This window comes from Pipistrellus hanaki, assembly GCF_964339955.1.
Source record: "Pipistrellus hanaki genome assembly, chromosome: 13".
In the NCBI taxonomy this organism is placed as follows: domain Eukaryota; kingdom Metazoa; phylum Chordata; class Mammalia; order Chiroptera; family Vespertilionidae; genus Pipistrellus; species Pipistrellus hanaki.
In genome coordinates this window covers 38428622-38440625 of record NC_140515.1, presented here as the reverse complement: position 1 = coordinate 38440625, position 12004 = coordinate 38428622, and the positions used below count along the sequence as shown (strand labels likewise).

Sequence of the window (12004 nt, the reverse complement as noted above, 5' to 3'; positions counted from 1 at the left end):
TCCCCTAGATGAGTGAGATCAATCATGTCAAGAATCAAAAATGAGACAAGCAATAATCGTTATGCTGAAAGGCATATGAATCAGTCTGTAGTGAGTTTCTTTCTGGGCCAACAGTTCTTTTGAGACCCAATTTCAATGTCAAACAGCTCCTTATGTGTACATGTCAGCCATGCTATTTCAGTCCTGGATGGTGGACAAATGGTGGTAATGCAGGTTTCACCCTCTCTGGTTTGGTCTTGGGCAACCTGCAGTGATACACAGCTGCTGACTGTTATTATGGCAAGGCGTTGTCAGCATCTTCCATCTCTGTACTGCTTCTCTTCTGTCTTCATGGTTGGAGTGGTCCTGTCACTTCCTCTCTTTTGTCAGAATCCACATGGTCTCGGAGTTGTTTTCTGAAAATATACAAACATATTCTCGACCAAAAGAAATATTTTCTATAAATTTGACTTGGGATCCTTTTTCATTTTTTGCCCAAATGATTTTCCTCTGGCTTGTTTTGACACCATGTGTGTTTTTCATGGGTGTCTTGTTGTTAGTTTAATTGCTTTTTAGAGCGGGAAAACTTATCCATGAGTCATTAAATGCATGAATAATATTCAAGACATTGAGTCATAGGATTCCGGACATCCCTCACACATAAATGACCACTGTGTGTGTGCTGTGTGCAGGGTTTATCCTGTGTAGTAGACATGTTTTTCAATTTGAGTATGTCTGATGATATTTTAAACACTCTGGGGAAGTTTGCTGTTTAATGATTAACACTGAAAAGCCTTAAGCCAAGGATCCTTTTATTAAAATGACTAAATTAGGACTAAGCTTTCAATAAAGTCTGATATTTTAGTGGTTCAGTTTTAGCTTTTTCAATGACTAATTGTTCAGTAATTTCTGTGCAAAGAATTCTATTTGCACATATTGGAATAAAAAAAAAAGTGTGTAAATTCATTGTGGTTAGAGAGATAATAACTCTTAGCCACTAGACCAGTCTCCCTGTACTGGAGCACCTGCTATTATTATTATAGGGACAAAAATAGTCTCGCTAATATATTAAAATTATATGAAGAAGTGTATGGTGATCCAATGATAACTGTTGCAGCTTTATAATATCTTGTTATATTACAGCTAAGCCTTTTTTTAAATTTTCTATGAATATTTTAAACCTCTTTTGACTAGCGGTATTTTTCCTAATCTATTCTCAGTAGTTTATTCTTTCTTAGAGTAATTAGGGTATTGCCAAACTAGAAAGTTATGTAAAATATTTTTTTTGATTATTTTAAATCTTGACAGTTATAATCTGATATGGTAGGAGACTCCAAAATACAAAGAAGTTTAACTTCCAGACTATTAAGAGAAATTGTGGTCCAGGATTGTAGAGCAACTCTGCTCTATAAGGTCATTTGGGATCGTGTTGCTTGAAATACTTCTTGGATATTGGCCTACCTCTGCATAGTCAAAGCTGGCTTAGTTTCACATCTGCCTTCCAGCCTATGGGAAGTGGGAAAGTATTAGTCTATCTCTAAGGTGGTTCTCTTTTTAGTTGAAGATGACCTGAAAGTTGTGCGTTTCACTTCCATTATTATACCACTGTTCCACACTAAGTAACAGCACTTCAAGGCAGCCTAGTAGTGTATTCTCTGCTAAAACTTTATTCCTCTGGACAAAGGGGAAAGGCGCTACTGAAAACAACTAACAATTCATCACAAAAGCCTATAATTAAAAAAACACACACCAAAAAAAACACACCAGATGTAAATTTCTAAATGATTTTTTCTAAATGAATAGTTTTCTCAGATGCAACTAAGTCAGCAACACTGTTGTAACTTTAGATGAGTTGGAAATATGAATTAAAAATCCTGAAATATGACTTTACTCTAAGATGTTGCTTCTCAAACTGGAGAACATTATTGTTTGAGGGGAGAAGTACATAAGTCAGAAGGAAGATTTGGAAAACTGTATTTTTGGTATTTAGGAAGGTAGAAATATATACTAAGAGCCAAAAATGGAATTGGAAAGGGATAATTTCAGATCTCAGAGGTAATTTCCCTTTTTTGCCACTATGGCCACTCATGGAAACATTTTCATAAGGAAAAATTTTGGTTTCTAAAGATTTTTTTAATTTAGTTAAGTCAACACTTCTATAAACTGTAAAATTATGAAAATATATTGATGGGAGGCTGGGAGTGCAGGATAAAGTAAAGAAAATTTGCCTGTGTATATTAGAAGCTTAGGTATCTTTATTCAAAAGAAGTCTAAAAAGCTAGATCTTTTTTAAAAATTTTTTAAATACGTGTTTATTGATTTCAGAGAGAAGAAAGAAAGAGATACAAACATCAATGATGAAAGAGAATCATTGATTGGCTACCTCCTGCATGTCCCCTTTTGGGGATCAAGCCCACAACCCAGACATGTACCCTGACCTGAAATGGAACAGTGACTCCTTGGTTCATAGATTGTTGCTCAACCACTGAGCCACACCAGCCATGCTAAAAAGCTATTTTTGTCATCTTCGATTTTTTCCCCCCTTTAATTCTTGCCTGCACTTTATACCATTCTTTTAAAGCCACTTTTTTTTTTTCTTTTCTTTTTTCTTAGCAAGGAAATACTTTGGGATTTGCAGGCTAAACTAGAATTGTAGAAATAGTTAAGTGGTTTTTCTTCATTTAAAAAATATTAAAATGAGCCAAAACCGGGTTTGGCTCAGTGGATAGAGTGTTGGCCTGTGGACTGAAAGATCCCAGGTTCAATTCCAGTCAAAGGCATGTACCTTGGTTGTGGGCACATCCGGAAGGGTGGGGGGGGGGGGTTGTGTGCGCGCAGGAGGCCGCTGATTGATGTTTCTCTCTCATCGAGGTTTCTAACTCTGTTTCTCTCCTTCTTTCTGTAAAAAAAATCAATAAAATATATATTTTTTAAATATTAAAATAAACTTTATATGAAAATTCATGTGCCACCTTTCCTTCTTATCACAGGACAGTGAAAAAAGAACTCCACTGCATGCTGCTGCCTATCTTGGAGATGCAGAGATCATTGAACTGCTTATTTTATCTGGTATGGTAAGCTCTATATAATAAGAGCACATCATGCATATTTTTGTCTTAATGTTTATAAACCTAATTAACTTTCTTCATATTTGTTTAATAAGCTGAAACTTATTTGTTCATTCTACAAACATTGATCTCATATGATGTGCCAGGTACTATAATATTACAGAGGTTAGTGTACTTTGTGGAAAGTATATTCTAATAAAGAAAAATGGGCTGTAAATTTTATAGTGTGTTAGAAGGTGATAAGTGCTATAGGAAAATGAAAAAGTTGATGAGAATAATGGGCCTTATATAAGATAGGGTGTTAAATAGAGTATTCATAGTGGGCCTCATTGACCACATAGGTATATGTTCCTAAAATATTTCTTTAAAATTAAAAATAGAGTATAAAAAGGTTAAAATCATTCTATAAAACCATGCTCTACCATGTTTGTGGTTTAGGTTTTGATTATTTTCTATTGAGAAGTTAGGAAATCACCTCTAATTTGTTTCACTCTTGTGTTTTCATTGCCAGGAATTATGACTTTACATTCTGTCTTATCGTAACTAGAGGCCTGGTATATGAATTTGTGCATGGGTGGAGTCCCTCTGCCTGGCCAATGATTAGGGCTAATTGGGGGGGGGGGGGCGGGGGGCCGGCACGGAGGTGTCTGGCCTACTGGGGGGAAGAACTGTGAGAGGTTGGCTGGCTAGGGGAGGGACCACAGTAGGTTGGCCAGCTGCCCCCCCCCCCCCAATGGGGGTGGGGGCGGCTGGCTGAAGGGAGAGACCGCAGGAGATTGGCCCCAACAACAAACTAACCAGCAGCCAATTGTGCAAGGAATCGGACTCCCTCCTCCCTCCTGTCTGGGTCTGGGTGCGGGTGAACCAGATTCGGGGCTATCAGGGCCCCAGCAGCAAGGTCTGGGTCAGTGCAAGTCATAGCTAGCAGCTAACAGCCGGTTGTCATTCAGTCCTAATGGTCACTTAGGCATTTATATATATAGATTCCTACTGTTTACCCTACCCCAGCCCTCCACACACCCTCTGTCTTTAATCATAGTTTTTCTATTCCCAAGATTTTTATTTTTACATCTCTTGGTTGACTAGACATTATCATCAAGTAATTTTTGTCTTCATATTTTCAGTAACTCATGAATGCCATATTTCCTGGTATCTTATTTATTTGGGACTATTGTCTTTTTTAGCCGAAGGGTAGATTGTTTAGTAATAAAATTCTCAATTCACACTTTTTCCTCAAAGTTTTGCAGATGTTACTGCAGTGTCTTCTAGATTTGATTGAAAGTCTTAGATCAAGTTCTTCTCTGCTTATCATTTTCATCCCCCCACACCACCCACCAACACTATGGTCACTTCTCTTCTGCCTAGATGCCTGCAGGAATCAATTCTTTATTTCTGAAATTCAGTACTAACTTCATTAGGCAAAATCTAGTGATTATTTTCCCTGGAACATAATATGAAACTGCACTTTTAGTTCTGAAATTCATATTTTTATTTCATTTATATCTTCCATTAAATCTTTGAATATTCCATTTCTGTATGCTTTTTTATCAGTAAAATTTTCTACATGTGTTTTTCTACTACGTTGGATCTCCATCTGTCTCTGTCAGCTTTTCTCTGGTTGTAATTTTGTCTTTTTGATTTAGTTTTAGATTTTTTCCTTTTATATTTTTTCCTTCCTTTCCTCAACAAATATTTTAAGAGCATGTTCCTATATTAGGCACTATTCTAGGTACTATGGGTAGAGCAGTGAGTAAAATAGATGAAGTACCAGCCTTCATGTAGTTATGCTTGGGGAAAACAGTAACAAGTTAATATATAATTTGTTTTGTGGTGATAATTGCCATGACAAAATTAGAATAGTATATTGGGTGGAGTCAGTTGCAATTTTATATTGTGTTATTAGGAAAGGATTAATGATAACACATTTGAGAAGATAACTGAAGAAAATAAGGAAGCAAGCCTTGCATGCCATGCAGATATTTAGAGGAAATTGAGAGAACATCAAGAACAAATGTCATGAGGTGGCAGCATGATTGGGGATAGGCAAAAGGAACAGTAGGAAATGAAGCAGAGAGATGTCAAGGCCCCAGATCATGTGTGATTTTGTAGACTATGGTCAAGACTCTGGCCCTTAAAGTGATGTTAAAAAACAATGGAGAGTATTGATTGGTGTGACATGGTTTTTATTAATTTTACTAGAGGCCCAGTGCATGAAATTGTGCAAGGTGTAGGGGAAAGGGGGTGGTATCCCTAAGCCCAGCCTGCACCCTCTTCAATCTGGGACCCCCCCTCGGACGACTGCCTGTTTAGGCCCCATTTAGTAGTATTAATTTCACAATTATTATTGAATGGGGTGTAAGAGGAAACTGATTACTTTCTATTATCTCAAATACTATGCTAAATTTAGTTTTTTCATTTATTTCTTTTTGTCCTCTTAACTGTAAGGAAACTAAAGCATTTAGAGATTTATGGCTGAAAGTTGTGCTACTGATTATAAAGTCACTGCCTACACAAATTTTACTAAATGGTGGGGCTAAGGGGATAATATGTGTGTGGGGTAAAATTATAACAGAGTTAAGAATACAGTCTCTGTATGCCATCTTACTACAGAGACTGTATTCTTAACTCTGTTATAATCTGAATGGCTCTTCCTCTCCACTGCATTATAACTCTGTTTTAATTTTATCCCACATACATATTATCCCCTTAGCCCCAGCATTTAGTAAAATTTGTGTAGGTAGTGACTTTAGTGAAGAACTTCTGTTTTAAGGACTAAATTTTTTGGCTACCTAAGTATAGAACATTTTATGGGAGCTATTTACTGTTTGTACACTCATACCTCAGAGATATTGTGGGTTCACAATAAACCAAGTATCTCAGTAAAGAGAATCATAATATTTTTGTTAGTAGAAGTCCTGTCTTCAATTTGTAAAAACGCAACATCTATGAAGTACAATAAAGCAATAAAACAAGGTATGTCTATATTTAAAACCAGGGGTTTTGCAGTAGCTCAGATTTTTCTTGTCATATAGTAGATAGTTAAATAACTGTGTTGTATAAGTCCTTAGTCACAAGTTCATTTGATTGGCCTTTTATAGAAAACTAGAGGCCCGGTGCACAAAATTTAAGCGGGAGTGGGGGAGGGGTCCCCCTCAGCCCAGCCTGCACCCTCTCAAATCTGGGACTCCTTGGGGGATGTCTGACTGCCCCTCTCCAATCTGGGACTCCTTGGAGGATTTCTGACGGCCAGTTTAGGCTTGATGCCGGGGATCGGGCCTAAACCAGCAGTTGAACATCCTTCTCACAATCTGAGACTGCTGACTCCTAACTACTTGCCTGATCGCCCCTTACTCCCCGCCTTCTCCCCCACCCCTGCCAACCTGATCACCCCTAATCACTTCTGCCTGCTGGCCTGGTTGCCCCTAACTGACACCCCCGCCCCCGCCCCCCCCCCCCCCCCCACCAGCCTGGTCACCCTCAACTGTCTTCCTCCCCCCGCCCCCCCCGCCAGTCTGGTCACCCCCAAATGCCCTCCTGCCTGCCTTGGTTTCCCCTTTACTGCCCCCCCCCCCTGCTGGCCTGGCAGCCCCCAACTACCCCCAGTGCTGGCCTGGTTTCCTCTCACTGCCCCGCTTGCTGACCTGGTCGCCCCACACAGCCTGCTATTCAGTCATTTGGTATCTCTTACTAAACCCCCTGCCGGCCTGGTCGCCCCATGCAGCCTGCTGTTCAGTCATCCATTTGGTTGTGACAGCCCTAGCTTTTTATATATTAGGATAGAGTTCTTGATAAGGAAATACATGTATTATGTTTTTGTTATTAGAAAACCTACAATGCTGGTACATTAATTTGCTAGGACTGCCACAACAAAATACCACAAGTTGAGTGCCTTAAACAACAAAAATTTATTTTCTCACAGTTTGGAGGCTAGAAGTCCAAAGTCCAAGTGTTGTCAAGGTTCGTTCCTTCTGAAGGTTGTGAGGGAAGGAACTATTCTAGGCCCTTCTCCTTTTGTGGCTAATAGATTACCGCCTTCTCCTTGTGTTCATCTGTACATGCCTGTTCAAATTTCTTTTGTTTATAAGAATACCAGTCAAATTGCATTAGGACCCATCTAATGGCTTCATTTCAATTTAATTACTTCTGTAAAGACCCCATTTTTAAATAATGTTACATTCTGAGGTGTTGGGGTTAGGACTTTAATATATGAATTGGGGGACTGTGGGTACAGTTCAATACACAATATCTGGAATCCATAACTTCCTCTTAAATGATACAATGCAGCTGCTGTTGTTTCTTCCCCCAACATTGCAGGTGGAAATGGAAATGTAATTGTCTATTTCACTCCCAACCTGAAAACAGAATCTGAAGCTTTGCCACTGCTTTTGGTAGGTGGCCAGAGGAGAACAGTATTTCCAGTTTGGGAAGAGGAGTGAAAGTACTTGGCTCCTGTCCCAGTTCACTGGTTATGGACTGTCTGCTCTGTGGCTTAGGAGCAGAGAAGAGAACTATTCTCTGCAAATAGAAGTTTTAGAAAATTATTAGTGGTACTGCTTGTAATTATTTCAAACACCTATGAAAAATTGAAATAACTTTATATAGTATCAACTATCAAATATTTAGCCTCAATCAGAGGATGACAGACTTTATGTAAAGGACCTTACAGACATTCTGGTAACTACCCAGTTCTTTAATTTGAAAGCTACAGATTAAACTTAAATGAATACGTGTGACTCTGTAGCAGTAAAAACTTATTTACAAAACAGGTGGCAGGCAGCGTATAAGCTGTAATTTGAAGATCCTTGGCATGAATTATAAAGATACTACTTCATCTATTTAATGTTAAAGTAGAGCAAGGTATTTAATAATATGAGATAATTTATTCTGAGTATTTCAGAATAGGATAGGATGTTATAACTGAAAATGGATCTTGCAGATTGTTTAGCACAAATCAAAGAGTTGGCATTTGGTGACTGAGTGTGTGTGTATATATATATATATATATATATATATATATATATATATATTAATATATTTTATTGATTTTTCACAGAGTGGAAGAGAGAGGGATAGAGAGTTAGAAACATCGATGAGAGAGAATCATCGATCAGCTGCCTCTTGCACACCCCCTACTGGGGATGTGCCTGCAACCAAGGTATTATACATGCCCTTGCCCAGAATTGAACCCTGGACCTTTCAGTCCGCAGGCCGACGCTCTATCCACTGAGCCAAACCGGTCCTGGCGGTGACTGAGTATATTAAGGATCCAGCAGGTGGGCCAGTTATCTTGCAGAATGAGACCTAGAGTCAAATGGGATACTCTGATTTAGTACCTGACTCTTAGAGCTCACTTTGCAGAAACAGAAGCTCCCTATGTTGTTTGAACCTGAGGCCCATCCTCCCTCACTCAACTCTCTCTCCCTGCCACATATACACAACCCACACAGATGCACATAGGCATGTAGGAGGCAGGGACTATCATCAACAAATGAAGTCATGGGCTGTGGGTAACAGCCTCAGGTCACACAGCCTATTGGTTACAGAGCCATTATTAGATCACAGGTTCCACTCCTGTGTTCCTTCCACTAACCCCTGACTCCCCACACGTCCAGACCTTTCTTCAACTGCTTTGCTGTCTAGAGCCCAGAATGACTAATGTAAATAACCAGATTTTTTCTTTTTAAAAATTACTTTCTGGTCTATGTCTAAATGAGCTGGACATTTATCTAATTCTGAAAATCTTACCTTAAATAACATTTTTATTAAAAATTCTATTCTTTCAGGGTATAATTTTATATGTATGAATTATTAAATGAAAAATTGGGTAAGAGGAAGCTAGTTGTCTAGATTTTTCTATATATCCTAACTATGGTATCAAATGGATACAGCCTATTTGAGTAACCCTGCTGTTGATTTTTGCTTGTTTATTGTCTTTTGCTTTTAACCTATCAGAAATCTCATCATATCTCTACTCTGGAAAGGTGAATCTAAATTCAGATATTTGACAATGGCATAGATTTAGGCTGCAAATATTAAGGGCATGTTCTGTTGATGTACATGGATTTATGGGAGAAGGTGAGTCTAGAATAGAAAGTTATTTTATACCATTGGAACTAACCATTTTGGATTTAAGGTGATGTACCCTGTTTCCCCGAAAATAAGATAGTGTCTTATATTAATTTTTTCTCCCAAAGTTGCGCTAGGTCTTATTTTCAGGGGATGTCTTATCTTTCCATGCGCTAGGTCTTATTTTCGGGGAAACACGGTACTTCTAGTATTTAAGAGGTATTATTCTGTTATTGTTGATTTGCAATAGTCATCAATGCCACATTTCTTAAATTGCTATTTTTATTGTCTTCTCAGCAGTACTTTCTTCTACCATAGGGTCTCCCACTAACCTACCTTCAACAATTGATATGGGGCTGCTATTTTATTTTTTTCTGTTTAATGACTAGGATCACACAACTAGTTAAAGGCCCATAGCTAGTAGTTTCTAGAGCTATACTTGGAGTTACTGCACTTGAATATTCCTTGGAACCTCACACTCAAAACAGAATGTAAACATTAGGAGGCCTGAATTCTAGCCTTGGTTCTGCTCTGGCTTACTCTGACAATGAGGTGTTCACTCTATTTGCAATTAATCTGGAAAATAAGGAGGTTAGACTGGTTATGTAAAGCTAGTTAAGATTTTGGGTATAAACCTAGGATAGCTGATAGTGCAGGATCTATCACCAGTTCCTTTATACTTCAAAGAGCCAGGGCTTTTTCTCTTTGGTTGGGACTTGGGTACCAAATCAGTGGATTTTATGGAGACACTAGATTTCCCCCCCCCCCCCCCCAAAATTATGCATTTTTTGTCTTGCTAAATGTATTTCTATTCTATTAAGGATAATTTTTGTCTATTGACTTAATGATTTTTAAACAGCTATCCATTGTTGATTTTTTAAAAAGTTATTACTTCTTTAAGCCTTTAGGTATTAAAGACATGTGGGTTGGTTCATCTCATTCTCAATTTTTTAAAAATTGATAGCGATTATATCCATTTTATACAGTAACTTTATAGTGCTAATGAGTTTTTAATTATCACTGGAAAGCTATTTTGATATTATATTGTTCTTTAACATGTTATATTCATTAGTAAAGAAATATAATGAAAACTTCTTAATGGCCTACATTTTATGTCTGAGTATTTTTATTTAATTTATTTGAGTTCCTAACACACATTCTAAAGTGGGGTCTGATTTTTACTTGGGATATGCTCTGTATAAAGGTGGCTTTTCTAGCCTTTCTGTGATCTTTTATTTTTGATAAAAAGCGAATTTCTTATTGGATAATTATATCAATTAAAAGGGATAGTTTTGTTTTGTAATTTAAGGGTAATTTATTAGAAAGTATTAAAGTGAAGTACTACTTTTTCAATTGTTATTTATTCAATTTGGACTATATATAACTATTTAAGGAGATTTACTTAAAATATTTTATGCAAAATATTTCAATTTATTTTTTCTTCTTGTTGCAGGAGCTAGAGTTAATGCCAAAGACAGCAAATGGTTGACACCTTTACACAGAGCAGTTGCATCTTGTAGTGAGGTATGAAATTTCTCTTAGTAAATATATTGTATATAAAAACATTAAGTGGGCTTGTCAGTGAGCTCATATTTAAATTCAGTATTTTCAAAGGTAGGAAAAGCAACCAAAATTTGAGTCTAAAGTAGAGAGGAGTAGAAAACGTACTTCCTACAAGAGAGAACCATCTGTCTGGGTCCTTGGAGTGCTATGGCTGATAAATTATGGAACTTGGGTTTGGAGAAACTGGCTTCAGATATCACTTGCCACTTTCTAGCTGTGTGATCTTGGGGATCAAATCTGAGGATTATTGTGAAAACTGAGATATAGTAACTAAAATATTTTAAACTCTGAAACTTCAAGTTTGTGGTGAGCCCTCTTGTCAGGAAATCTCTTTAAATAAAGCCAGCAAGGAAAAAGTAAATATCATTTCAATCTATCAATAAAATGTCATACGTACCAACCTCTTGGGAATATGAGTTAAAATTAGTGGAGTTCTGCCAAATTAAATCATCAGAAAGAACACTGTATATTTCCAGATATTGTAAAACAAACCAAAAATTCTTAAAGATTTTCTTTAATTATTTTAGTTAATGTTTGAGGAAGATTGCAAATTCTACCCAGAGACTTGACTGACTGCTGACTTTTTAAAAAAAATTATGTATTGATAGTTAGTCTGAATTTAAGGGGAAGCTGTAGATTAGAAAGAAAGGACCCTAATAAGTTTCTTAAGTCTGCTTTTCAGCCTGAAAATCACTGAACTATGTAGTATTATTACTTTTTTATAGGATTATGTGAAACACCTATAAAATGTGGCCATTTCATAAAAATAAAATTTCTGTAAATCCTAGGGGTTATTTTTTAAAACCAAAATCTTATAAATTAGCAAAACTGCTAGGAAACCTAGTCAAGATTATCAATTTTATGAATGTTCTTTTAATTATTCACATTTCATCCTGAGCATAAAAGAGCTTATTTCACTTAATAGAAAACATAACCACAGATCAGTATGTAAAAGGAAAAAGTGTAGGTAGCTTTTGGTTTATGTTTTTGAGATACCAAGAGAGAAATAAGCCCTACAGAGGATGAGTGGAGTAACTATTTTCTTAATCTTCCCAAGGACATATATAGCTAACATCACTGTGGGTGCATGGTAGAGAGGTTAGTTTATTACATACAGTGATGCCTGAGGGCTTAATTCCCTCACTGAGCCTAGGTTGACTGCTTCAGATTAAATATCCTCTTCAGCTCTCCTTTAGTGAGTTTCACCCACCTGGTCATTGGCTGGCTGCCTCAGCTTGTATGCACCACTGATTTGTGACTGTCTTTCTTTAAGTATAGCATACACTTCAGCTCTCTTTTGGTGCAGAGTATTCTGAATGAATCAGTTT

The 12004-nt window shown here is 37.2% G+C and overlaps 1 protein-coding gene across 9 annotated transcripts in view; it reads left to right on the top strand.

Annotated features, from left to right (window-relative positions):
• Positions 1 to 12004, top strand: part of ANKRD28 (ankyrin repeat domain 28) — a gene marked incomplete at its 3' end in the record, with an annotated part of 121413 nt that overhangs the window by 57414 nt on the left and 51995 nt on the right. For 5 of the 9 annotated variants that reach the window (XR_014796726.1, XM_084903293.1, XM_084903294.1 and 2 more), the window contains 2 exons: positions 2970 to 3048; positions 10567 to 10637. Coding sequence is in view for 8 of the 9 variants with exons in the window: in XM_084903293.1 (XP_084759419.1) it covers positions 2970 to 3048; positions 10567 to 10637 (150 nt within the window). The remainder of the gene's footprint in view (positions 1 to 2969; positions 3049 to 10566; positions 10638 to 12004) is intronic. The other 4 variants (XM_084903297.1, XM_084903296.1, XM_084903298.1 and 1 more) reach the window with 1 other exon arrangement.